Here is a 27,186-nt window from a genome sequence, read left to right as displayed (position 1 = left end):
GGTCTCCCACATTGCAGGCAGATTCTTTACCATCTCAGCTACCAGGGAAGCCCAAGAATACTGGAGTGGGTAGCCTATCCCTTCTCCAGGGGCTCTTCCCGACCCAGGAAGCAAGTGGGGTCTCCTGCATTGCAGGCATGGCCAAAAAAGAAATTTTAAATCTCGCTCGGGGCGTGGCAAGTGCCAGGTGAGTGTGCTTGCTGCTGCTGCCATTACCTCACAGGCTGGCCAATTTGTGTGGGTCTTGGTGCCAAGCTGAAGATACCTGGAACACACCCATCAGCCACTTGACACGTAAGTTAAGAAGCTGAAGATGGGAGATACTGACCCACCGGCCACGGACCATGGTGGAAGAGCCAGAGCTGGCTGGCCCCACTCCTGAGGCCGGGGTGAAAGCTTTGTGGGCTGGAGCTGGCCTCGGCAGGGGGTCATAACCGGTGCTGCCTGTGGGGTTCCCCGGGCAAGGCAGGCTTGGCCTGAGTGGCGGCACCGTTAGAGGAAAACAGGGATGCCCCCGCCCCCTCGCACTGGAGCTTTGCCAGCCGCCAGGCCCCGCTCCTGTGCGGTGTCCTCTGAGCAGCCTCTCTACCGCAGAGGCCCCCTGACTTCCCACTGCATCCCGAGGACCCCCCAAATGCTGACACCCCAGTTGGTCAACCAGCTCAGCAGAGCACAGCGTCACCCTGGCTGGGGTGTCGGAGGCTCAGGTCCCAGGCGGCCCACGTTGAGCCCTCCCTCCACACTCCTGCTCCATGGGGAGGGGGAGATTTTTGGACTCCTGTGTTTAGAAGCCTGTCCTTTGCTGGCACAGGGTGTTTGGGAAGGAGTAATACCTCCCCATCTACCTTGTGGACAGGACAGCGGCTGTCTGGCTTTGGACTCGATAACCTTCACCCTGAAAACAGCCCTGCGGAGCCGGGGCCCCGGTGGGAGCCAAGCCCTCGCCTATCCGGGGACACGGCTGTCATCACCCGTCCCTGTCCCAGAAGCAGCCGTCTCCACGTGGCTCCCCAGCACATCCTGTCTGGTGGTCCCCCGCCCGGACCTCTGAAACGGCTGGCTGCTGAGTCCACGGTGCAGGCCGAGCCAACTGCCCAGAGCCAGCTTCCGAGCAAGGTTCGCTTTTTATTTTATGCTTATGTTTTTAAGCCCCGAAGGCTACTGGTTCCAGGAAGGACTGGGTCACTGTGTGACCTCGGGAAGGTCCCTTGCAGCCCAGAGAGGTCAGGGCTGTATGACTCCCAGCGGTGGTTCTGGACTCCCTCGTACTGCAGCGCCCTCCTCCTCGTGCGGGCACTCAGGTGCCAGTGCCCACTTCTCTGGAGGGCAGTGGCGAGGGCGTGGTCCGTGCTGAAGGAGGGGAGCCCCGCTCTGTAGCGGGGTGCCAGGCTGCAGGTGCAGCCACTGGCCCAGGCCCCGAGGAGGCAAGGGAGGTTGTGGGCCAGTCGCCCCTCCTCCTGACTTCTCCGTCGCTTTTGTTTGTATTTGTTGTTGTTTTAATAATAAAGGTAACAGCTGTATTTAAGAAAAGAAAGTTGAGATTGTGAAGAATGAAGTCCAAGTTGGCCTGCCCTGCTCCAGTCCTCCCTGGAGGCCGCTTCCCCCACTGTTTCCAGTTCTTACCTCCATAACTCGAAAACACACACCCGTGTCTTTTTCTTTCCTGCCATGCCCTGCAGCAGGTGGGGCCTTAGTTCCCTGACCAGGGATGGAACCCCCACCCCACAGAGGAAGTGCAGAGCCCTGGCTCTACCCAGGTTCTCTTGGCTCCGTTCCACAGGCACCCTCGCAGCCTCCCAGCTTACTCACTACTTTTTAGTCTCTGGGTCCAGTGCTTCTAAACAGGGCCCTCAGAGCAGCTGCCAGGCCCCAGCCACGAGTGTTGGGATTTGCAGTGGGATCTAGGGACACGCGTTTATATAATCGCTACTCTGGCTAATTCTCACGTGTGCTGAGGTCCGTGACTCCCGCCCCAGTGCCTCCCTGCCTAACCCCTGGGAAGAGGGCGCTCTGGGCTCAGCCGAGTCTGGCCGCCCGGCTGCAGGTCCAGACTTCGTCCCTCAGCCAGGCGTGACCACATGCCTGTTGGAGTGGCAGCCTCTCTCCTCCCCAGCTTCATTCCCAGGGGCCCTCCAGAGCCCGCCTCTGCCCTCACCCAGGGTCTGTCCTCCCCCCAGATGCTTGATGGCCCCTTCACCCTGGTGAGCGGCTCTTTCCTCTAAGCGTGTGAGAGGCGGCGCCTCTCTGCGGCCTCCAGCCGGCCAGGTACCTGTGTTCAGCTCTTCTGCATCCCACCCACTGTCTGTGGGGAACGAGAGCTGAAGACACCATCTGAGGCAGCGTCCTGGCTGTTGCGGACACTGCTGGGCCACCATTTGCTGCAGGGAGGCCCTGCTGGGACAGCCCCAGCTCATGCATGTTCAGTGAAAGCGTGAGAGGAAGGGGGTGTCTGTAGGGGGCGACCTGGGCAGCCGAGGATAAGTTCACATCCTCCACACCGGCCACCCGGGAAGGGCTGTGGCTGCGAGCACCGCCCCGCGTCCTCGGTGTGGTCAACCTGGGCCTGGATGTCCAGCTCTGACTCACCCCATCTTTGGACCAGTGCTGGTCTGGACGCCAGCTCCCGAGGGCCTGAGCATGCCAGCAAGAGGCTGCGATAGCATCTGAGGACTGGCTCCTGGGAGCCGCGGGGGCGCGGGCCTGCGTCCACAGCCCCTTCCTGCCCTTTGCTCTCGGCCTGGCAAGCTGGGCGTGGTCACTGCCTGAGGAGGCAGGAGTTGGGGGCATCCTCTAGGGCAGACCCTGCACACACACCGGCCCTGAGTGTGTGAGACAGCCGCAGAGGAACAGCAGCGTGGGAGCCTGCAGCAGGTGATGGGTAAACATTCTGAAGTGCCGGAGCTGTGGGGACAAGGGTAAGGGTAGGAACTTTGGAGGTTATTGCCTTCCGAAGGTGACCACCAAGACTTCCCTGGTGGTCCAGCGGCTAAGACTACACGCTCCCAGTGCAGGGGGCCCGGGTTTGATCCCTGGTCAGGAAATGAGGTTCCACACGCTGCAACTGAGAGTCTACAGGCCGCAACGAAAACAGAAGTCCCTTTAAAAAAAAAATCTCGTTCAAATGGAATAATCCTCTTGTCCTACCTTTAAATTTATTCTTTCCTATCCGCATGCCCAATCTTTTTGCTCCTGAGCAAAACTCTGCAATTAGTCCTGGGCATCTTGGTCAGAATCAGAAGCCCTCCTTGACATGAGGAGATACAGGAGAGAATTGTAAGGAATCATAAGTTACTTGTATTTTCTGGATATACACGGAGTTTTTGACGGCTAAAGACAAACAGTGCATAGGGAAAACCTTAATAGATTTGAACACTCAAAAATTCAAACTTCTGTAACATTTTGAAAAAAATCATTAATAGGTTAAGTAAAAAACATCAAAACAGTATATGCCACATGTATTATAACAAGTAATGTTTCTAACATACAAAGCAAGAAAACACCAAGACCCTATGTGGGTACACAGACACTTCACCAAAGAGGAAATAGAACTGAGCACTGGAAACTGGAAAAAAAAGGTAACTTCCTTACTGTGCAAAGACACGCAAGTTAAAGTAAGCTGCCATTCCGTATGCATGGTCAGGTTTAAAAGCCGTGACTGCCTAGAGCTAGTGACACTCGGGGCAGTTTCGTCTGCAGACAGGGGTGTAGGGGACACGCCCTCTGGGGTGTGAGCCAGAAATGCCTCTTGGAGGAGATTTTCCTGAGGAAATTATCCGAAATACCTAGGCTCGCGAATAATGACTTCCCCGCGGCATTATTTACAATAGAAGAATTGTCATTTCTGAAACGGTGTCTTGAGGGACGGTCGTCACCAATATACTGTGAATCCAGCGTCCACCCTGAGACAGGAAGTACCGTTCACGCAGCCCCACGGCAGCCCCTGATGAGCCCATCACACCCCCACTGCACAGAGCCGGGACGCTGGTCACAGCCCTGCTCCGGGCAAGGGCGGCAGAGGGCTCCCTCCCGGCTCCTGGGGCAGCGGGGACAAAGCCAGATGAAAAAGGACCCAGAGTCACTACTGATCTTAAGTGGAAAGAGTATAAAGTAGCTGCAGAGTGCAGCACGCGGAGGATGGGGAGGCTGGGGTGAGCAGCGAGGCCGGGAGGCGGTACAGGCCACTGCCGCCAGTGCGTGGCGCCCCCGAGAAACCCTGTCCAGGGCCGACCGCGGGTGCAGGGGCTGCACACTCCCACAGGGCCCCTTGCCGCCGGGGGGCTCCCCTCCCTGCTGGAGAAGGCACAGCCGCAGCGCCCTCTTGTTTTGCCAGCCGGCCGGCCGGCGGTGCCCACTCTGATGGGAGCGACGTGGATGGGCCGCGAGGGTTGCAGGAGCCGGGAGGCCGTCTCAGGGACCCAGAGGGCTCAGGAAGGGCCGCAGAGGGTCTGGCCCAGTGGCTGCCTCCCTCCAGCCTTGCGGCCTCCACCGTGGGGGGCTTCCTTCTCTTCAGCAGCGGGACGGGGCGGGGAGAGCCCCGATCCCTCGTCTGAACTGTGGACTCGCCAGCTGTTTGTCACAGCGCCCTGGGGTGGGCACAGCGGCCCCCTCGCCCCCCCAACACGGGGCGCCGTGGGCCCGGGGCAGGCCTGGCACTGCTGGGCAGCTGCCTCAGGCACCAGATGTGCCAGGAAAGGGCCCAGCAGTGCACAGTGCCCTGAGGAAAACATCCTTAACTGTTTCAAAGCCAGAAGACGTGTTATTTCTCACTTCCCCCCACTCCCAAAACAAAATCCCTTAACTCGGGGCTTCCCACAGTCAGTCCTCTGAAATCTGGAGCCTAAATTTAGATCGTCCCTGGAAGGTCACCGGGTCGCCGCGGTGCAGGGTCAGCCGGCAGCTGCTCGAGATAAACTGACTTCTGCCGACTCAGGCCTCCCCCAGACAGCTGATGGCCCGCCGCGCTTCCCCTGGGAAGGCAGAACAATAGCTGTAGAGGAGCAGGTGGCCTTGGCTGGCGGGCTGGCTTGGGAGCCCCCTCGCCAGAGATCAGGGCTCCAAAGCCCGCCCAGCCTGGCGCCCCTTGAACCTTGGCCTGTGGGCCTGGGCCCACCACGTCCGTCACCCTGAGGCCGCCGGCCCCCTCCTGCCCTTTCCTGCCTCTGGGCTCCTGTGCGGGGCTTCGTCCCGGGTTTGGGCTGAAGCACCACGTCCTTCATCACTTGGTGTCACCCTCCCAGCCGAGGGCGTACCCGAAAGGCCAGCCCCTGGTGGAGGGCAGGTGTTCTCCTGGAGACGATGCTCGTGCATAGGAGGTGTTCAGGAGACTCTAGAAAGTGGCAGGGAGGGCCGGCAGGCGCTCACGCCCGTGGGCCAGGCTGGGCCTGCTCTGATCCAACCGCGGCCCCACGGCCAACAGTGGTGTCGGGTGGAAATCAGGGTGTGCGAGGTGGGCACACAGGGCCTTCCTCCAGTCCCTGGGACACTGTGAGGCCATCCCCAAGGAGATGTGGCCTCCCTGGGGCTCCCCGGGACACCAGACCAGATGGGCCCAGAGTGGCAGAGGAAGGTGGGAGGGCGGGCCAAGGGGCGAGCCCTGTGCTGGCCGTGGCCCCGAGGTGCTGGGGCGTGAGGGATGGCAGGCGGCCCCACCCAAGCAGATGGCCCCCGTGCTGGGCTCAGCCAGCCTGCAGACAGGCAGCTGCAGCCTTGGGGCAGAGAGGCATCTGGGAGGAAGTCCCTTGGCAACACAGCTTGGTAGGTCCGTGTCCTTAGTAGGAACATCACAGTGCAGGCAGAAGAGGCTGTGGGTGTGGACTGGCCAGTCTGCAGGCCAAGAGCGGGCAGGTCTGGGTGGCGGGTGCAGCTGGCTCACGTGCCCTGGCCGCTCCTGGAGTGGGCGCTCTGTCTGCAGGCAGGGCAAGCCGCAGCAGGTTCTAGGCAGAGCCTGACCTCAGAGGGGGGCCGAGGTGACCTGAGGGGCCACAGCAGTGGACCCTGGGGGACGGCAGGGTGGAGCGTGGTGGGGGACTCGGCAAGGTCCCTGGATTCGGGCTGTGGGGAAGCAAGACTGGAAGGGTGGGCGGGTGGTAGGGCTGGGCCCCCTGGGATGGACAGGGAGAGGGGGCGTCCAGGATGGTCTGCAGTAGGAGGGAAGAAGGGAATGAGGGGTGTCTGGGAGGCAGAGGTCCTTGGGGCTCCATCCATGCAGGGGGGAGGGGGCTGGGGTGAAGGAAGGGGTAACATTGTCCCCCCGGTCCCACAGGGCCCCGCAGACTTGCCTCAGGCGCCTCCCCGTGCGGGACCACAGGTGTCCTCAGTCACCTGAGGAAGAGGAGGCAACAGTCAAGGACCCGGACTGGGGAATGACTTGGGTGCGAGCAGCCCCACTCCAGGGCGGACTTTGCTCCAGACAGGCGGGCAGATGGAAGGGCTGCCAGAAAGGGACCCGGGGCCGACCTGAGCCTCAAGGGGCCCAGTGTGCATCCCAGCGGGCCTTTGGAGAGCCGGCTGGGCCATTGTGCAGAAGAATGCCCGGAAATCCCTCGCCTCCCGCCTCTAGCGAGGATGGGGGCTCTTCCTCCTGGTCAGGAAGCTCCATGTTGGCTTCCGGAGGGGAGCCTAGGGGCCGGGGTGCCAGGGCCGATTACGAGAGGGGAAGGGCAGAGCCCCACCCCCAGCTGTTCCCCAGCGCCTGGTCTGAGGCTGAGCGGGGCTGGGCAGCTGAGCCCTGAGCCAGGGCGGCTCCTGGAGGACCACCTGTGCGCGGGTCACTGTGGAGCCCCCCGGCCTTCCTGAGCCAAGCCTCAGAAGAGGGGATGGGTGGCTCCTCTGAAGAAGAAGCCCTTGTGGCAGGGGCAGAGTGGGGGGGGGTCTCCGGGGCCATGGGAGGGCCCCATTGTCTAGGGCTGGAGCCTCAGGCTCCAGCGACGGGTACCACTGGGCAGGAACTTGGACAAAGCTGGAACCCTAACCACGCAGGCCCTCCTGGCTTCTCGGCCTGTGGGGGAGACAGTGTCGACCCTTGGAGGGGCATCGCGGTAGGGGTGCGGAGAAGGGGCCTGGGTTGGGTCTGGACTCCAGGGTGAGCTTCCTGGAGGATCAAGTCGCGCCATGCTTGGCTAACTCGGGAGCAGGGCCGAGGAAGCCCCCAACCCAGGTCCTGGAGCAGTGGCGATGGCGGGGACGCCGGCCGACCGGGGCCAGGGAAACCGGAGCTAGGAGATAGGGACTGACCGGCTCGTTCCGGAATGTGTTGGGGTAAGTCGGTGCAGATTCGGGGTCGTGCAGTTCCTGAAGTGGCGAGGTGGGGCGAACAGGGAGGTGGGTCGCGGAGCGTGCGCGGCCACCCCAGGCCACCCCCGAATGGGCTCGGCAGAGACCAGGACAGCGGTTCCTCCCGCCCCCGCAGCCCGCTACCCCGCTACCCCGCTACCCTGGGCGCAGTTGTTTCTCTTACTCCGGCTGCCGACGGTGCCAGCGATTGGCTGCGGACAGATGGCCGCGCGCGGATTGGCTGCCCGGGGCAGGGGGCAGGGCCGGGGGGGAGGGGGGGCAGAGTCCGCCCCCGAACCTTCAAAAGGGAAGCCCCTCCAGACGCGCCCGCAGACCCGAGGCTGCACTGCGGTGCTGCGAGGCCTGGAGACTGAACGAGTGAGCCGCGCGCGCCCCGAGGCCCCGGGCCGTCGGGCGCGGGTCTCGTCTCCAGCCATGGGGTCGGCGGCGCTGGAGATTCTCGGCTTGGTGCTGTGCCTGGTGGGCTGGGTGGGCCTGATTCTGGCGTGCGGGCTCCCCATGTGGCAGGTGACGGCCTTCCTGGACCACAACATCGTGACGGCGCAGACCACCTGGAAGGGGCTGTGGATGTCGTGCGTGGTGCAGAGCACAGGGCACATGCAGTGCAAGGTGTACGACTCCGTGCTGGCGCTGAGCCCCGAGGTGCAGGCGGCGCGGGCCCTCACCGTGGGCGCCGTGCTGCTGGCGCTCGTCGCGCTGTTCGTGACCCTGGCGGGCGCCCAGTGCACCACCTGCGTGGCCCCCGGCCCGGCCAAGGCGCGCGTGGCGCTCACGGGCGGCGCGCTCTACGCGCTCTGCGGGCTGCTGGCGCTGGTGCCGCTCTGCTGGTTCGCCAACATCGTGGTCCGCGAGTTCTACGACCCGACCGTGCCCATGTCTCAGAAGTACGAGCTGGGAGCCGCGCTCTACATTGGCTGGGCCGCCTCCGCGCTGCTCATGTGCGGCGGCGGCCTCGTGTGCTGCGGCGCCTGGGTCTGCACCGGCCGCCCGGATTTCAGCTTCCCGGTGAAGTACTCGGCGTCGCGGCGGCCGACGGCCACCGGCGACTATGACAAGAAGAACTACGTCTGAGGCGGGGCCGCGAGATGGAGGACCGGTCGGGGGATCGGCCTCCGCTGGGGTGTGCCGCGCGACGGCTCCGGAACTCGGGGCTCCGCGCCCACACTGGACTCTGGTCAGCGACCCGTCCTCTCCCGCCGCCCGGCCAGCCTGGGCTGCGCCCTGCCCCGCAACAGCGATGCGCGCTCGGGAGGACTCGCGCAGTGACTTTCCTGCGCGGTCCTGGCCCCACCACATGGGCTGGGCGCGCGTTCCTTCGACTGTGTGGGCGCTGGACTGGAGATACCCGCTCCCTCCCCAGGGGCTCCACATTTCAGAGGGACAGACTGAGCCCAGGGGCCCCAGCCTGGACTGCCAGAGGGACGTTTACAGCCGGACTAGACGACACCCACGGGCTGGACCTCCCTGTCTCACCCCCTGGACTTCGCCAGGCAAGATCCCGGGTGTGGGGCCGGGACCCTGCCCACCTTCGCAGCTTGTGGGGGGTGTGCGAGTCTGCTTAGTAAACGGTCTGGATACCCTCCCCACTGTGTCCTGTTCTCTGTCGTCACTCCCTGTGCCCAGCAGCCCCCCTTCACCCGCCCATCTACCCGATTTCTTCCCAATAAGCAAGGCTGGCCCTCTGGGAACTGGGAACCCTCACGGCCACTTCTCAGGTCCCCCGGCATCTGGTCGCCTTCCCACTGGGTGGGAACAGCCGCCAGCAGGGCCACTGCTGAGTCCCCGGGGGAGGGGTGGGTGCAGGGGCTGAGGCAGACCCCAGCACCTGCTGCAGGTGGACCCAGCAGGCGTGGGGGGTCTGGGATGCAGGCAGTGCCAGGGCTGCTGGCTTTGCTGAGGGGACTGGGCGCGAGGCACCACCAGGCAGATGCTTCCCACCTGCCCTCTCAGGGCTCAGCCGTCCCTGGATCACTCCCACGGGCAGGCATCTGCACGGCGCTGACAAGGTCCCTGCTGCCAAGGCACAGCGGGAAGAGGGACTCTGGAGAGGGGGCTGCAGCTCGACAGCCACGGGGAGGAGGCCCTGGCGGCTGGCTGCCCAGATTGGACTCCAGCCCCCCACCCTGACTCCCTGCAGAGGCCTGCGCCCACCCTGGTGTCCTGGCAGCCGGCCCGGACTCGGGCCAGACGTCAGCATGTCCATGTCAGCCCCTGCTGGGTGTATCCGGTGTCCTTCCTCCTGGGGGTGGGGCCCCCGGGAGCCGGTACTGGCCATCATCAGGCCTTGGGTGGGCACCCCACAATGGCAGAGTGGCCCAGACCTGTGACAGCCACCAAGATCTCAGTGCTTCCAGCCCTCTTCTAAGCACTCTGAATTAATGCATTTTCCCCGTCTGCCAAAGGCCAGGGCAGGAGGACAGTGGATGGGATCCGGACTGCTGGAGGAGCTCCAGACCCGCCAGTGGGGAGGGTGCGGCATCTGCCCCAGTTCACATCCAGGAGGCCTGGGTGCTGAGGGGGCTGAGTTCATTAGGCTCCTGGGGTCCCGAGGCAAGGAGTGTCCCAGGCCTGGCCAGGCTGCCCCGTGGGGAGGGGCAGAACGTGCGGCGGCGGCTCATGGCAGCTGCTGTGCACTTGGCCCCGAGTCCCAGGACTTCCAGGGAGGCGGAACTGTCTGGGGGCGCGAGCTCCCTCAGGGGGAAGAGCACAGAGGGCCAGGCCCCAGGCGGAGGCCCCCAGCAGCCTTGGTAGCATCGCCACCTGGGCCTGACCCAGAGCAGCCCCCAGGACGGCGTGTGTGTGGTCCTGGGCTCAGCCCGTCTGCCCTGGCCACAGGGCCCCACCAGCGCCAGGCACAGCCCGTGGACACTGCTGAGCTGACTGCAGGCCCAGGCCCCCGCCGGGACCCCAAATGGTCGCTGCCCAGCCCTGGCTCCTGCACACGGCCAGGGTGGGGAGCGTGGGGCCCCGGGGGCCAGGCTGCCATCCCCACCCCGATCAGGGCGAATTTCCGGCCCTCCTGAGCGGGGGCAGACTCCCCTCCAGAGGAGCCGTGGCCCCAGGGCAGCCACCGCACTGCCCACCACCCTCCCCAGACCCCCCCCCACCCACGTTCAACTTCCGGACCTGATTTCCGGGCTGTTCCCACCAACCTAACAGCTGCCCAAACCACTGTGCTTCCTCCAGCCCGCCTGCTCCCTGAGCCCTCAACTCCAGGCAGAGGCCGGAGTGTCAGCCATGCGTGTGAAGGATGGTCTCCTCGCCAACAGGCAGAGGGGGCACCCTTGGCCACCCTCAGCCCGCGCGGGCACTCTGGGGACAGCCCAGCCCACGGCTCCAAACCTGCAGGCCCACCCAGCTTGGAGCTCCCGTAACGGGACAGGGCTGACGCTGACCATGAGGGCCCTCGGCCCCCCTTCCTGAACTGGGCCTCGCGCTCAGTCCCCACCCAGGGTGCCGCAAAGCGGGGGTGCCTGGGCAGACAGGTGCTGGGGTGAGTGGAGGGTGGGCCTGGACGGGTGTGTAGTCAAGAGCATGGATCTGAGGCCAGTGGACAGAGGAAGAGGCCGGAAGCTGGAGCGGGTCGTCCTGCTGGCACCATGGCGGTCAGCACGGGCGCTGGGGGCCGGGGCTCCACCCACGGCTGTCCAGGGAGCCCTGAGGTCACTCCCCACGTGGACTTCCCACTGGGCGGCAGGGTGCCTGGGACACAGGACCAAGGCCCCTCTGGACACAGAAGGCTCAGGGAACAACCAAGTGCTGGCCCTGTGACCAGACCCAAGATTAAGGCGCCATTTTATTCCGTTAAAAACCATTGTCTCTGCGTCTAAAACCATGTCCATAACTTACAACCTAAATAACAGCGAGTCAACACAAATAAGGAGGAGGTTACTGCTGAAGAAATCAAACTCTGGAAAAGACAAAAAAGAAAAAATAAATGTAAACAGTTCTAACGGTTCCCCAGATCAGACAGCGACCAAGCCTTCCAGCCAACTGGCTGCTTCGAGCAGCCCAGCACTCACGGCTGGGGGTCCCTGCCGCCCGCCTGCCTGAGACCCCGAAGGCCACCTGGCCCAGCACCTCCTCCCCTTGTGGGCCCTGCCCACAGGCTGGCCCACCCAGGCTCCGTGCGCCTCACATGGGCACGATGGCATCACTCAGCCAGCTGCAGGGAAGGGCCTGTCCCCAGTGCCCGCCCCACTGCAGAGACCCCCACTTGGAACCTTTGACTCAAGCCCCCAGGCCCTTGCTGAGGCCCCGCCCTCCAGGCCCAAGCGGTGTCAGCCCCGTTTCAGACGAGGACACAGGGACAGCATGGTGAGGGCCCCCAGGCCCCACAGGAGACCCAAATCTGACCCCCAGTCCCGTGTTCCCGAGAGAGGCTGGGGTGCCGGAGGCCCCAGACTGCTCTCAGTGCAGCCACTGGGGCTCCCGTGCCCTGAGGTCAGCAGAGAACCAGGGGCTGGAGACTGGGCCAGCAGGAGGGACCCCCACACCCATTCCGGAGCCAGGACGGGGCCTGTGTCCCAGCCAGGGCTTGGCGGGGCCGGGCCGGGCCTCTGCCGCGGGGGGCCTGGGCTGAAGGGCTCACTGGACAGAGCAGGGCCCTGCCCATCTCCCAAGGGCCCTGCGGCGCTGGGGTGGGGGCAGCCGAGCGGCACCTGGGCTGTCAGTCTGTGCTGACAGACGCCCCGCACGTCCCAGCCCAGGGCCTGACCAACCCGGTGGCCAGAGCAGGGCAGACTCCGGCTCCCCCTGAAGGGACTCCAGGAGCCTAATGAGCTCAGCCCCCTCAGCGCGCCTGCTGCGGCCCTGCTAGCCTGGGGCAGGCGGCCCCGGGGGAAGGCGCTGTGCCCATCTCCGCAGGGCCCCGCCTGGCCTCGAGCGTGAGAAGCCGGGCTCTGTGGCAAAGCTCCAGCACAGCCTGCCCGACTCACCCTAGGACAGCAGGGTCACGAGCGCATCCAGGAACTTGCTGCGGTCCTCGGCCTTCAGCTCAATCACTGCATTAATGAAAGGAAAACACCGCTGGAACGGGGCCGGGGCGGCCAGGGGCGCCACTGACTCCCACGGCCCGGCAGCAACCCCCCACATTCCATGCGCGCCTGGCTCCCTGGGCACTCTGCCCCACGCGGCCTGCTGAGCCCTCAGAAGGGGCAGGCTGGCCCGGCCACCCACCTGCCTGGGCATGGGGGAGCCAAGCAGCTCCGCCCTGGAGGCCCCAGCCTGGGGAAGCCGGGGTGTCCTGCCAGCCGGCCAGCACCACCTCCAGTCTTAGGTCTGAAATGGGAGGAGGGGGCTGCTGCTGGGGGGACCGCCTCCATGAGGCTGCAACGAGAATGGCCTGGTGGGAAGATGCGGGCTCCAGACCCCAGACGCCGTAGGGGGAAGGCAGGTCTCGGGCCTCAGTTGCATCTGACTCTTAGCAACCCCATGGCCCATAGCCCGCCAGGCTCCTCTGTCCGTGGGATTCTCCAGGCAGGAACACTGGAGAGGGTTGCCATGCCCTCCTCCAGGGGAGCTTCCCGACCCTGGGATCAAACCCTCGTCTCTGGCGTCTCCTGCATTGGCAGGCAGGGCCCTCCCCGCTGCGCCACCGGGCTTGGCTGTGTCAGGCCTGTCTCGTGCGGGATCTCTGGTTGTGGCCCACGGGCTCCAGAGCACATGGCCCGGCAGCTCCGCAGCATGTGGGCTCCTAGCTCCCCAACCAGGGGTTCAAATCGTGCTCCCCGCGTTGCAAGGCTGATTCTCAGCCACTGAACCAGCAAGGAAGTCTGTAGAAGTGGGCTTTTAAAGAGGTGACCAGGTTACTGGGGGACACTACGGAGGGACTTGAGCTGGTCTGACTGAAGCCCTTGTGGGAAGAGAAGAGCACAGACCCAGGGGACGCCGGCGTCTACACACCCAGCAGAGGGGCTTCGGGGGAGCAGCCCTGCGACACCCTGACCAGCCGGCCCCCCGCATGGGGAGGAGTCCATCTCCATGGTCTCATGCCCCTCCACCCACCATGCTGCTCTATTACAGCGGCTTGGGCTCACTGCACCGCGGTGAAGCCCCTCACGTCGGAGAGACGGACAGCAGACAGGGCCAAACGTGACCCTGTCCCCCCCTGGCGCTCAGAGGCTGCGGGTGGTGTGCACACTGGCAGCTCCCAAGGGTTGGCCCCAGCAGCCTCCGCTGGGCAGCCTCGGGGCTCCGGGGAAGTGGCCTCAGGCTGGACCCTGAGGCTGGGCCGGGGCGCAGGCCCGAGGTAGGAGGGCTGCCGGCAGGGGCCCTGGGCACCTCGCGGGCGCTGTGCAGGGACGCTCACCAGAGAGATCAAAGTGGTTGTGCAGTGCCCGGGAGTTGGTACCCTCTGCCGCCTTCTCAAACGCCCGGCCGAAAAAGCTGGGGACACAGAGGCATGCTCGCTGGCTACCACCCAGGGCCTCAGACCACTCTGGATGGCTGCTGCCCACCCCCCGGCCCCAAGCCCAGCCCTGCTCAGCCCTCATGCGGGCGTGCCCCCAGTACCTCCCATGCCCTGCAGAGTGTGTGGGGTGGGGTCCCAGGCACCCACGGCGGGGTGGGATGGGCCAGGGGAGGGGAGGGGAGGGGGCGCAGGGCGCTGGGGCCGAGGTGGAGAAGGCCTTCCCCGGCCTGGCACTGAGGCTGGAACCCCCCAGACCCGGCCCCTGGACTCACTTCTTCCTGTCCGAGCTGTCGGTCTCTGGGGGGATGCCCACCATGGTCACGGTGCCCTGCTCTGCGCTCAGGGGAGCGGCCATCACCAAGGGCAGCAGCTTGCAGCGCCGATTCTTTGTCTGCCGGGGGGGATGTGCACCTTGGTCATGGCCTATGCCCGCGTGAGCGCCCCCAGAGCCCAGGAGCCCCGGGATGCCCGAGTCCCAGGCCACCGCCCCAGCCTCTGGGGCCCCCGGCTGCTCCCCGCCAACTGCTCCAGGTCCCATCGTGGTTGTCACCTCCTCCAGGAGGTCCTCCCAGGCCCACGCCTCCCTCACCCACCTCTGCTCAACAGGACCCCAGCCCCGGAGGCCCCCCCCCGCTCACCGAGCACACGAAGGACTTGAGCAGGTGTCTGCTTAGCAGGCTCAGGGAGGCGGGCTTAGAGAACAGTGCCACGTCCGGGGTGCCCTGTGGGTGCAGGGCGGGTGGTCAGGGGCGGCCGGAGCGCCTGGCGGGGGTGCGCGCGTAAGGGAGCTGACCTCCATGAGGGCGCAGTAGAGGAAGGGCCCCTGGGAGACGACGAGGTTGGTGCAGAGGCAGCTGGCGATGGTCTGCTGCGTGGCGCGCAGCTGCCGCTTGGCCAGCTCCAGGCCGTGGTACAGCTTGTCCAGGTTACCCCTGCAACGGCAGATGCGCGGTGGCGCCACAGCTCGCAGGGGCGCCCGGCTCCCGCGTGAGAAGGAGCGACAGTGATTATCCACGGGGATGGACGTCGCGGGGAGGGGCTGGCATAGAGGACAGGAGACTGGAAGCCAGCCGAGGTGCCCTGCAGGGTTCTGGCCGGGGAGGCATGGGGGTACCAGGAACCCCGCCCCTTCTCCCACTCCAAGGGGGCTTCCCCTCTGTGGAGCAGTGAGGTCTTCAAGCGAACCTCCATACCCAGCAGCTGAGGAGCCTGAAATGCCACACTGGCTTCCCGCCTGCCAAGACGAGGCCGTGCCTTCCACCTGCAGATCGTCCCCAGAGACCCTGGGCTTGCTGGGCTTCCACAGCACCGCCCTGCACCCCGGAACTGGTGACTGAGGAGCACCAGACACTTGAAAAAGACCTGTGGCCCGAAAACATAGCCCTAGAGGAGACTGGAGATAATCTGGAACCAGAAGAATGGTTAAAATGAAGGCCAGTTGGTGTCTTCAGAGAAATTTGGGCAATACATTCATAAACCAAGAACAGGATGCTATGAACATGGAACAATCAGAAACTGAGACGTGTTTGTGGAAAGAACGATGGCTGCAGCACAGAGCTGCCTGAGGCTACAGGATGAAGCCAGAAGAGCTCTGCACACGGGTGAGACAAACACGTGGGAGGGAGACAGGATGAAGCCAGAAGAGCTCCGCACACGGGTGAGACAAACACGTGGGAGACAGAAGGCACACCCAACACTGACAGGCTGAGCTTCTTCCCAGGGTCTAGGAAGATCGAGAAACAGACGCGTTGGGGGGAGGGGCGACACTGAAGACAAAGTCCAAAAGCGTGCCCTCGGGCTCACCCGAAAGCTCAGCCCACCCCGCACACCACAGACCTCCTGCACGCTGAGAACTGAAAAAGGTCCCGAGAACTTCCGGTGGGGTCTGGGGTGCACTTACAGAGAAACAAGAACCGAAACGGCTTGGACCTCTCCTCGGCACCTCAGCAGCTAGGAGGCGGGGAGGAACCCTGAATTCTGCACGAGCCAGACCAGCACCCAGATGAGGGTGGAGGACGCTGTCAGACGTGCTAGGGCACACAACCTTTCCCTCAGCAGCCCCTTCTTTAAGAGCCGCTTGAGAGTAACACTCCTGCAGAATGAGGGCGTGCAGACAGCAGAGGAGCCTGGCCGCCCCGGTCCACCCGGGGGCACTGTCTGGGTGGTCGACGGCAGGCCTGGTGGCCTGGAGCCAAGGACACAGCCCCAGGCTCTCCTGGACAGAAGGCGCTCTCGGGGATGAGAGCTGGGAACGGATGCGATAAAGGAGGCTCCAGGGAAAACAAAGAGCTGCATGGCCGGAAGGAATGTGGTCACTGTCCAGGTAGCTCAGACGATAAAGGATCCTCCCGCAAAGCAGGAGACGCGGGTTCAATCCCTGTGTCAGGAGGGTTCCCTGGAGGAGGCAATGGCAACCCACTCCAGTCTTCTAACCTGGAGAATCCCACGGACAGAGGAGCCTGGCCAGACACAGTCCATGGGGCCACAAAGAATTGGATACGACTGAGTGACTAATGGAGAAGGCAGTGGCACCCCAGTCCAGTACTCTCGCCTGGAAAATCTCATGGACGGAGGGGCCTGGTGGGCTGCAGTCCATGGGGTTGCTAAGGGTCGGACACAGCTGAGTGACTTCACTTTCAGTTTTCCCTTTCATGCATTGGAGAAGGAAATGGCAACCCACTCCAGTGTTCTTGCCTGGAGAATCCCAGGGATGGGGGGGCCTGGTGGGCTGCCATCTATGGGGTCACACAGAGTCGGACACGACTGAAGTGACCTAGCAGCAGCAGCAGCAGAGTAACACACACACCCGCCCTGCGTTAGAGACTCTGGGATATTTTATCAGCCCAACCATGAACCACTGTTCACTGAGCTTTATCCCTCAGAATCAGCCTACAGCCACAGGTGAGACAGCTCACATTCGGTCCTCTGCCCCGCGACTCAGCGTTATCAGAGGTGAACACACGGAAGCATTTTCACACCGAGAGAGGGGCTGGGGAGGGGAAAACAAGGGACACCGCCAACCTTTCCTCACGACCTGGGAGAGAGGACCAAGACGCGAGGATGCTAAGGCTGAGAAGGAGCTAACAATGGGCGGCACTGTCTGGATGGGGGCAGGCACACAGATGGGGCTGAGCGCTGCTGCGGCAGGAAGCCAGCGGACAATGGCCGAGGCTGGCCCATCGGCTCTAAGACGGGTGGGGACGCCGACAGTACAGTGTTTGGATTTTCCCATACTCCTAGATAAAGACAGAGCAACGACATTGTAGAACCAGTGACCTTTGGTTCTAAGACTCACACTCAGGACACAGGGAGCAACACCGCTGCCCGCGAGCGGAGCGCAGGGGGAGGAGGCCCCCAGCTGGCCAGCAGACGCACTGGCAGCATCAGAGTGGCGGCGGCAGAGGAGCAGAGGCCTCAGGAAGACAGAAGATCAGGCAGCCGTGGGCAGAGGCCCCGGGGGCCACGCGGGAGTCGTGGCAACAACCAGGGGCCAGGGCAGCCCCCCCCAAAACAGTCAGGAAGACTCAACGCGTAACACACGAGAAATGGCCCAATCTGGTCACGGTCACCCACAGGAGAAAGGACAAGGATGGCCTCGCTCCCGAGAAGGAAGGTTGACTAGAAAGACACGTCCTCAGAGGCCCAGAACCCTAACGTCCTATTTCAAAACAAGTCAGGAGACAGTTAAAGACGGTGCGTCTCAGGAAGTGGGACAGGGAAACGGAAACAGAAGGAAAACACTTCAGAAGAGAAGACTGGACTAAAAGAGACAGAGGCGCCCAAAGAGGCATGGGAGGCGAGACAGTGGAGAAATCTAAGAATCACATGGAAGGAAAGCACTCCCCCTGAAGCCGGCCACGTGTCTCCCGCGTCCCCGGTCACGCCTGCCTGAGGGCCTCTGCGGCAGGGCGGGGCGGGGGCGGGGGTGGCCGGTGTGGGCTGGGCCGCGGCCTCGTCCACTACCTGGAGAGGCTGTCCAGGGCCTGCGTGAAGCTGTCCGTCCCGGAGCCGTGCTCGGGGCTCTCCATCAGTGACATCGTGGCGAAGACCACATCGCTGGCCAGGAACTTGTGCTTGAAGCCAAACTGGACGCTGAAAGTCTGAACGCGCATGTCCTTCATGCTGCAGCGGGGCAAGCGATGCGGTGGCCTTCTGCGTGTGCCCAGAGCGGCCTGCGCTGGGCCAGCTCGCGGGCCGGCACCCCCGCAAGACAGCACCGCCCCCCCACGCCAGCCCCCACAGATTCTCATGGCACGGCCCTTCTGGTCAGAGAACAGATAGGGCAGGAGGCCCGCACACCAGCCCCGCAGCAGGGATGCCGAGCGCCCGGCACCAGGCCGTCAGCTTGTGGGGCGCAGCAGGAGCTGGCTGTGTGTGTGCAGGGGGCGGGGTGTCCCAGGACGCCAGGAGCAGCCAGGCCTGTGCCCTCCGGCAGGGCCAGCAGATCCGCTGGGCACACCTCGTCTGAACCGGGCCCCGGGGGATCCCAGGGTCCAGAGATAGACAGGCCGGGTCGACTGCAAACATCTGCATCTCGGCCCCAATTCTAGACTTTTCAGGTACTTTAAGAGGCCCTATTTTTAACCCAAAGAGAAGGTCCCAATTATTTCCGTATTCTCATTTTCTGCATTATTTTCAGAACGTGGCTAAAACTGAAACCCTGACAAAGTTTAATCCATAGAAATTTGAGTTTACCCAAACTTATTTGCAGACTCTTCAATCATTTCTCGCAAATTCTCCTTCAAGGAGACGTCCATGGATTGAAACTTCTGCTTCACCTGCTTGAGGGGGAGACTGGGGAGGGGGCGCTTGGTCACAGGAGGCGCGAACCCTGGCCGCCACTCCAGCCTGGACACTCCAGAATGACCAGATTTGGGGCTCCGCGGAGTGGGTGGGGGGCCACGGGGCGGGGCCTCGGGGACACTCACCCCACATCCGCGAGGAACTCCTGCAGCCGCTTCTGCCCGTGCAGGGACCAGAGCTTGAACCTGGCCGCCGTGTAGCACGTGTTGCACAGGCTGTCGTGGAGGGACCAGTGCTGGTAGAGCGCCAGGCGGAGGCTGGGCCGCGTCAAGGAGCTGCGGCTGCACGTGACCCGCCCCGCCCAGGGACCCCCGCCCCCGCCCCGGGGCCACCACCTGCGCCACCAGCCGCCCCGGCGCCCTGGGGCTCCCCGACCTCAGCGTGACTTGACCCGGACAGAGAGCCTGGGAGGGGTGGACGCACAGCGAGATCAAGGGGACCCTGTGGCCACACCCGGACCTGGGAGTCTCCAGCTCCGGCCGGCCTAAGACACGGGACGCCCCTGAACACAGCAGAGCCTGCACCCACGGGGCCCTCCCGAGTCTCTGGTCCTGGGGACGCGGGCAGGGCAGCGAGGATACTCGTACTCGAAGGAGATGCGCGTGCAGTCCACGGAGAGCGCGTGCGCCTCATCCTCACGCCGGTGGCTGTGCCGGGATACGTGCCGCTGCAGTGCGCCCACGTCGGTTACGTACTTCACCCTGGAGGACAGCAGCCTGGGCTCGCCACCCCGCCCACCGGGCCCGGGGCGAACAACCCCCCCACCGCTGCTGAGTGTCCACACAAGGCCACACATGACTGGACCCAGGCCCACGGCAGCCCCTCCTCAAAGCCCCTGCAGGGACGCGGCCCCCTAGCCCCTACGGCAGGCCCGCTGCAGCCGACCTCAGGCAGCCTGGGCACGCGCCCTTACTGGGTGATTTTGTCTTGCACCCACTGGTCCGTGAGTCCAACGATGGCCCACCTGGAGGGAGAGGACACAGCTGTGAACGGGCGAGCGGCACTCGCAGGCACCTCCGGCCAGTGGGGTCTGACCCAGACGCTCCACTGCACCAGGCCCCCAGCAGACCCGGAGGCGGCCCATGGGCAACCCTGCCCTGGAGCTCACCGCCCACCAGGGCTGCAAAGGTGCCAGGCAGCACGTGGGCTTGCTCAAACCTCACACTCAAGTTTGCTGGGCAGCAAGGCCAACCGGTCAGCTGGGAAGGGCTGACAGCCCAGGCCCCACCCCCGGACCTCTGTGCCCATGACGCTCCACTGTCCCCCCCGAGTCTGTGTGCGCCGAGGGCCACAGTCAGGAAGGAAACCAGGCCCCTGCACGAGTACAGGACGGGGCTGCAGCCATCACTGGCAGGGGGCCCGGCCCGGCCGCGGGGACCTGACTGCTCGAAGGGGCCCACGCACCACAGCATGTCGCTCAGGTCCTTGGACATCAGCCACGCCAGGTCGAACATCACCATGGCAGCCTACAAGAGAGACGGGCCGAGGCCGGTGGTCCTGCTCAGGGTAGGACCAAGCCCACGCTGCCTGGGCCCCAATGTCCCATGCGGAGTTGGGGTGGGGGAGAAGGGTCCGATTGGGAGCCCTAAACCCCGTCTGCCCTGAGACTCCAGGTCTCCTTCAGCAGCTCCGAGGAGGCCAGCCTCCAAGGGAGCGTCCGGCATCTGAGGGGCCGGGGGTCCGTTCCTGCCCAGACCGCCCACCTGCCTGCGCCTCAGAAGGACCGTCCTGTAGAGGCCAGCGGGGCCCCGGCCACACATCTGGAAATACGGGCTCAGGGTCAGGGCCCCAGGACCAGACCCTGAGACTAGACACAGCATGCTTCACTGGAAACCTATTTTCTGGGGCTCCTCAAGGTCCCGAGCTGTGCTCAGTGACCCCAAGCTGACACGATGTGTCTTTCGTACGACCTTCGTCCCAGGACACAAGGACACTGAAGGGCCTGTGCGAACGCAGAGCCCCAGCCCCTGCACAGACCAACAGGCCCGCGCAGCGCTCCTCACGGCGAGCGGAAGCAACAGCTGCCGCCCCTCGGGCAGCCCTGGCCTGAGGCACGCTTCACCCAGGAGAGGCCCAGGGGCTCAGCCCTCCCCCGGCCACACAGAGGCGGCTGCGGGGCACCGTCCTGCTCCTGTTCTAGGACGGTGGCCCCTGCAGTGTGGGCGGGACTGCGCCCGCACCCGTCTGTACCCACCGACGTCCCATGATACTCGTACTGCTCGTAGTCAAAGAGGACGTCTCTCCTGTAAGGACACAAGACGCCGGGTCTTCACCAGGAAGCAGAACAGGAAGAAAACACTGGGGAAGATGCTAAAATCCCAAGGCACCCAAGAAACACGATGTGCAGGGTGAAAAGGAAGTCTGGGTAACTTAAGTTTCTTTTATACGCTTTCTTTCCCCTACGAGATGTTTCACACAATTGTCATCTATCCGATTTGTGAGAGTTTTTAAACAGAAGGATCTATACTTAGAAATTAGGACACCAAAGGACCAGGGCATCACCCCCAATGGACAGTGTGTTTGGGCGACCTGGGGGCCGGCCTGGCCCTCGCGGGACCAGAAGTGAAACAGAGGGGCGCCGGGCCCACACACGCCATCCTGCAGGCGCCGGCCCAGAGGCGCTCGCGCAAGCCGTGACCCTAACGTGGAGCAGAGACGGGCACTGCTGGCCGCCATCCCGCCCCGGGATGCAGTCTCACCTCCGGGCCTCCCACTCTCTCCGCTGCCTCCTCTTCAGGGTTTGCGCTGCGATCTCCTGACCACGACAAAGAGAACAGAGGGCTGAGCAAGAGCCAGGAGCTCAGCCCCGGCCTGGGAGGGTTCTGATCCGACGGCAGGCCAGCGGGTGGGAGGGGGCGCCAGCAGGGGTCTCTGTGGTGACGGCGGTGTCCCGTGTCCTATTTCAGTGGCTGACAGGTCACCGTCGGGGACACGGGCAAAGTGCACACATGGTTTCAACTCACTTCTGACACCTGCATGTGGATCTGCAGTGATGTCAGAACCAGTGTATAACGGCATGTGACGGTCCTGACGAGGGACCTTCTGGAGGGTGACGGAACGCCTCCCTATCACGTGACTTCACACATCTGCCAAACCTCACGGAACTGTACACCTGGTGAAGGTTATTATGTAAAACCCCCAGGTTTTGTTGGTAGACTAACAAAGAATTCTCTGACAGTGCCGAGTGGTGTCCTGTACCCTGCCCTCATGCCTGTGGGACTCCCAGGCTGGTCAGAAGGGCTCAAACAGCTCAGTTAAAAAAAAACAACAAATAAACCAACCTAATAAAAAAATGGGCAGGAGATCCAAATAGACATTCTGCCCAGAGTCAGTGCCCAACCTGCTGCCTTCCAGCTCTGCCTGGGCCCGCAGGCTCTGAGCTGACCCTTGACCTTCAGGAGTGACGAGCTCCTTAAGACTGTGGTGAAAGGCGCAAACCCACCTCCTCCAGCCGTGTGCGCTTCTCGGAGGGCTCTGACCCCTCATCGCCTTCATTTCCCGAGTGTTCTTCATCCTCCTCTTCATCCCGAAAGATGTCTTCATAGGCCGGAACTTCAAGGTCATCATCTTGTTTAATGAGCAATCTGATCTATGATTAAAACACAGAGCCATCAACCTCCCCTCTCCTTGATGGAAAACTATCCATCACACGTTTCCTCTCCCAGAGTCTTATCTCCCGAATCTGCACCCCACTCAGTACACAGAGAGTACGGAGCCTGCAGACGGAACGACTACGCAGTCACTTCAGTTCAGTTCAGTCACTCAGTTGTGTCCAACTCTCTGCGACCCCATGAATCGCAGCCTGGGAGTCTGGATAAAACACTCCCTCTTAGGCCCACACTCAGCCAACAAAATGAACACCTTGCAACTCAGCCTCCGACCAAGGACACAGAGACCCGTGACCTCGCAGCGAGCAAAAGTCCTGTCCCTAAAAGAGGTCCTTCATGAGAGACTTTCAGGGCTGAGGCTACTGTGGGTGCGTGCCCACGGGTGGCTCAGAGAGCTCATGCCAGGCTCACCGGGCCCCATACGACCGTCCTGGACCCCACACCACCCGGGCAGCCAGGGAGCGTCCTGCCCCATTTAGAGGGAAGGTGCCTCTGAGGTCCGGATAGTCAATAAAGCTGGCTGGCCTGAGCTCGGAGTGCACTCGGAGCAGGTTCCGGACCCTGTGCCTCCTGGGTCAAGCGAGTCCCACACATGCCTTCTGAGCACCTCTGAGGGAGGTGACGTGTTTCCCATCAAAGGTGGACAAGACCAGGGCCTGTCCTCAGGCTGCTCCAGCCCCCATAGGCAAGGTGGACACATGCCTTGCCAAGAACAGCAGGCCTGACGCTGCGGCATGAAACGGACAGACAGACGGGCAGCAGAGCTCGGGGAACCCGGCCTACCTGGCTGTCGTTGTACACGTTCACAACATTGACCGGCCTGTGGGTGTCACACACGAAGAACACGGCCTCATCATCGGGCTGAAGGATATCCAACAGATCCACGTTCGCGCCACAGTTTATGAGGATGAAATAGCGGAACTGGACAAAGGACAGGGGCGTGGTGAGTAAGCGCACGGGGCCGGCCATCTGCCTTCAGCACCAGGCCTGAGTCCTGTAGGGACTCGTCCAGCCCGATGCACGGTGAGGCCCTGCTGGCAAGGGGCTCCAGAGATGGCCACGGCTGGCCTGTGCCGAGTGCTTTAACAACCCCTCACACAAGTTCATTTCCAGGATGACACTGTGAGGCGGGTACCATGACTGTCCTGCCAACGAGGAGTAGGCCAAGGCCGAATCTCTTCTGGCCTCAGGCGTGGGGTTCAGAAGATGTGGGCAGACCTAGAGTTCAAATGCATAGTGGGGCCCCTCCCGACCTGTCACCCACTCTTCTGCGACAGGCTCCTCTCAAATGCATAGTGGGGCCCCTCCCGACCTGTCACCCACTCTTCTGTGACAGGCTCCTCTCAAATGCATAGTGGGGCCCCTCCCGACCTGTCACCCACTCTTCTGCGACGGGCTCCTCTCAAATGCATAGTGGGGCCCCTCCCGACCTGTCACCCACTCTTCTGCGACGGGCTCCTCTCAAATGCATAGTGGGGCCCCTCCCGACCTGTCACCCACTCTTCTGCGACGGGCTCCTCTCCATGCTGGCAGCATGGCGCCCGGTCAGACTCCAGCAAGCCTGAGGCAGCTCACGCTTAACACGCACCTGAATATTAAGTGGGCTTCCCTGGTGGCTCGCCATCCGAGTCTGCCTGACAATGCAGGAGACCCAGGTTCAATCCCTGAGTCGGGAAGATCCCCTGGAGCGGGAAATGGCAACCCACTCCAGTATTCTTGCCTTGGGAATCCCATGGAATGAGGAGCCTGGCGGGCTACAGTCCATGGAGTTGCAAAGGGTGGGACACAGCTGAGCAACTAACACTAAATATTAAGTAAAGCTTTTTGTTTCATGCTATCACTACAGAAAACGCTTTCCTTGTAAACGTGATCTGGCATAGGTCCCTCTCATGATGACAGGAGCACCAGGCGAGGACTTGTCTCTGCCAGACAGTCCTCCTTGCAGCCAGAAACTCTGGGACCCTCTTCCAGAGAGCAGCCCCTCCCTGGGGGGCGGTGGGGTCTCAGACGTCCCGGCTCTCATAATAGCTCCATGTAGAGCTGAGAAGAGACCTGGTCTCTATGGCCCAAATTCCAAAGGGAGAAAGTATGTTCCTGAATTTCCAGTTGGAAACTGGGATACACTTCTTGGAAAAATAAATGTGAAATAATGGTCTAACGTAAAGTAATTTTAACCAGGCTGTATCAGAAACAACCTTCCAAATTCCAAGCACCTGAGAGTGAAATGTGTCTAAACAGAGGTTCAGAGCTAGAGATTGTCCTTATTCACGATCTTGTTTTTGTTGTCAATTTTGTCCCTGCGATTGGACGGTAAAGTCATCGCACATAGGGCTCACTTCTCTCTTCTGTGTAGCCTAAGAAAATCGATAGTTAGAAATACACACAAGCCATTGTAGAAATATTGAGTTCTTCACCACCAGCACCACTTGGGAAGCCCCATCATAGAAAGAGAAAGAATGCTCAGTGTTAAGAAGTTGCCAATTGAGAGAGAAAGCCCAATATTCTCAAATGCGTCTCTCATACCTGTTCTTTATGCTCTAGAAATGCAGTTTCAAGTTCTTGCCACCCAGAAACTGGAACCAGCGTGTACTGTACATGGTCACACTGGAACAGGGCCTGGAGAGAGAGAATTTTCAAAGCCTACTGTATTTAGAACGTCTGCAATCCATCCTGAAACGCACATTCTGTTCAGTTCAGTCGCTCAGTCGTGTCCGACTCTTTGCGACCCCATGAATCGTAGCATGCCAGGCTTCCCTGTCCATCAAATGCACATTACAAGAAAAAAAAAGATGGGCTGAGAGACAACAGATGCTAACGTAAGGTTAGTGAACGCTGACGTCAGCAAGGAGGTAATTGGAACATGGAAGTCCACTGAGCCGTACGTCAGCTTTGCTGAACATCACCAAAGGAAAACACTGCTAAAAAACTCGCTGTTTCTAGGTTTTTGGTGAGTCGTTCCCGACCCAAGGGCCTGACCAAAGCTCCTGTAAACCTTGCCTGTGTGGCCGCATGCTCAGTCATTTAGGCCTGACTCTTTGAAACCCCATGGACTGTAGCCTGCCAGGCTCCATGGGGTTCTCCAGGCAAGAATACTGGAGTGGGTTGCCATTTCCTGCTCCAGGGAATATTCCTGACCCAGGGATTAAACCCACATCTTCTGCATTGCAGGTGGATTCTTTACTGCTGAGCCATCGGGGAAGCCCTGAACCATATTTAAAACCGAACAACAACAATCTTTCCTTAGCACTGAAGAATTCATGCCTTCAAACTCTGGTGCTGGAGAAGGCTCTTGAGAGTCCCTTGGACAGTAAGGAGATCAAACCAATCAATCCTAAAGGAAATCAACCCTGAATATTCCCTGGAAGGACTGATGCTGAAGTCCCAGTACTCTGGCCACCTGATGAGAAGAGCTGATTCATTGGGAAAGACCCTGATGCTGGGCGAGATCTAAGGCAGAAGGGGATAACAAGATCAGATGGTTGGATGGCATCACTGACTCAATGAACATGACTTTGAGTAAACTCCAGAAGAAGGTAAAGGACAGGGAAGCCTGGTGTGCTGCAGTCCATGGGGTCACAAAGAGTCAGACACCACTGAGCGACCGAACAACAACGCTCTTTCCTATTAGGTTAAGGAGTCAGTATCTCCAGAATCCCTGATGACACCCCAGTGCCCTCGACTGTCAGATTCTTCTGCCTCGAACCCCAACGGTGAGAAGGCGCTGCAGGTCTACCGGTCTCTCCAACGCAGCCGTTCTGTGCCCAGCTTGTGGACTTCTGCCGGCTTCTCCTCTAACCCACCTAACCGGGGCGCAACCTGGCGGGAGTCCCTGCCCCAGGCCGAGCTCCCGCCCCGGTCCACCCCTCGCGCCTGCCCCCGGTCCCCCTCGGCCCTCGCCGGCCCAGCCAGCAGGACTCACCTGAAGGATCTTGCAAGCGCACAGAGCGTCCACGTCCGAGGCCACGAAGAGAAGGACCCTCTGTCGGGGGGAGAGCTGGCTGAGAGCGGCCCCGAGAACCCCGGCCCCTCCTGCCCCCACGGTCGCGCGCCCTCGTCCCTTCCCCCAGTCTCGGAGCCCAGGAAGGGCTCACCTGGCTCTGGACCACCTCGTAGAACTCCTTGCGGAAGTCGGACACGAACATGACCGCGGCGCCTGGACACCCCGGGATGGGACTCGGCCAGCCTGGCCGCGATCAAGACTCCCGCCAAGTCCGGGCTCCCCCGTTTGCCCCGGGGGCCAGCCAATCGCGACTCAGGTCCCCGCCTCTCCGCTTTTCTGATTGGCCCGCGCTGGGAGCGACACTTATGCTCCGCCATTCACGACAGGACTACTCCGGCCGGCCCCTAAAGGAGCGTCCTCCACAGGCTGCACGCCCTGCGGGTCGCGCAAGTCCTGTGCGACTCCGGTTCTCCAGAAACCCTACGCTCCGTACACTTTACTTTGGGGGGGAAAAAATGCCCACTCCCCTCCTCCAACTGGAATCTCCAGGTTAAAGCAACCTCGCAACAAATTAAACTCATGTACGCTTCGGGAATTCGCTGAAGAAGGAAATGGCAAGCCACTCGAGTACTCGTGCCTGGGAAATCCCATGGACGGAGGAGCCTGGTGGGCTGCAGCCCGCGGGGGTCGCAAAGAGTCGGACACGACTGAGCGACTTCACTTTCACTTCACTTCAGGAATTCTCAGGTGCCTCGGTTGGTAGAGAACCCGCCTGCCAAGCAGGAGACGCGGGTTCGCGCCCTGGAGAGGGAAATGGCAGCCCACTGCAGTATCCTTGCCTGGAGAATCCCGTGGACCGAGGAGCCTGGAGGGCTGCAGCCCGCGGGGGTCGCAACTCAGCCAGACTGGACAACAACACGGCAGAAGAGGGCGTCGGCGTAGGATGTCCAGGGGCCCGGCCTACTTCAGAGCGGAAGTGGGGCCTACTTCCGCCCGCGTCCTCGGGGGCTCCGCCTGCGAGCTGGGTAGTGCAGGCAGTAAGGGGAGTGGGCCCCCCAATTAGTCAGGAAGGGGACACCGTCGGCCTAATTGTAAATAATCGCGGAAGGCGTATCTGAACGCTCGCGCCG

At 62.3% G+C, this 27,186-nt stretch overlaps 2 protein-coding genes across 4 annotated transcripts; one reads left to right on the top strand and one right to left on the bottom strand.

Annotated features, from left to right (window-relative positions):
* The first annotated feature begins 7,588 nt into the window (after positions 1-7,588).
* Positions 7,589-8,994, top strand: CLDN5 (claudin 5). The gene has a single exon (XM_055549759.1). It carries the CDS (start codon positions 7,708-7,710, stop codon positions 8,362-8,364), a length of 657 nt encoding a protein of 218 aa, XP_055405734.1. The 5' UTR covers positions 7,589-7,707; the 3' UTR covers positions 8,365-8,994.
* Positions 8,995-11,050: 2,056 nt separating this feature from the next.
* On the bottom strand, positions 11,051-27,147 carry CDC45 (cell division cycle 45). 3 transcript variants are annotated; one of them, XM_055549865.1, is made up of 20 exons: positions 26,208-27,036; positions 26,036-26,095; positions 24,640-24,732; positions 22,900-23,037; positions 21,951-22,097; positions 21,208-21,263; positions 20,703-20,751; positions 19,913-19,974; positions 19,422-19,472; positions 19,090-19,209; positions 18,634-18,765; positions 18,401-18,499; positions 17,669-17,827; positions 14,499-14,637; positions 14,344-14,427; positions 13,978-14,096; positions 13,604-13,680; positions 12,472-12,573; positions 12,231-12,296; positions 11,051-11,203 (listed from the first exon to the last, which is right to left on the bottom strand). In XM_055549865.1, exons 1-19 carry the CDS (start codon positions 26,256-26,258, stop codon positions 12,232-12,234), a joined length of 1,803 nt encoding a protein of 600 aa, XP_055405840.1. In that variant the 5' UTR covers positions 26,259-27,036; the 3' UTR covers positions 11,051-11,203; position 12,231. The 3 variants fall into 3 exon arrangements, 2 of the variants coding, with proteins under 2 accessions (XP_055405840.1, XP_055405841.1); XM_055549866.1 differs by lacking the exon at positions 12,472-12,573 and having other exon boundaries at positions 26,208-26,968; XR_008703315.1 differs by lacking the exons at positions 12,472-12,573; positions 13,604-13,680 and having other exon boundaries at positions 26,208-27,147.
* Positions 27,148-27,186: the final 39 nt, after the last annotated feature.

Source organism: Bubalus kerabau, chromosome 16, assembly GCF_029407905.1.
Source record: "Bubalus kerabau isolate K-KA32 ecotype Philippines breed swamp buffalo chromosome 16, PCC_UOA_SB_1v2, whole genome shotgun sequence".
Classification (NCBI taxonomy): domain Eukaryota; kingdom Metazoa; phylum Chordata; class Mammalia; order Artiodactyla; family Bovidae; genus Bubalus; species Bubalus kerabau.
Note: the sequence above shows the minus strand (reverse complement) of the source record. Positions and strands in the feature narration are given on the sequence as shown.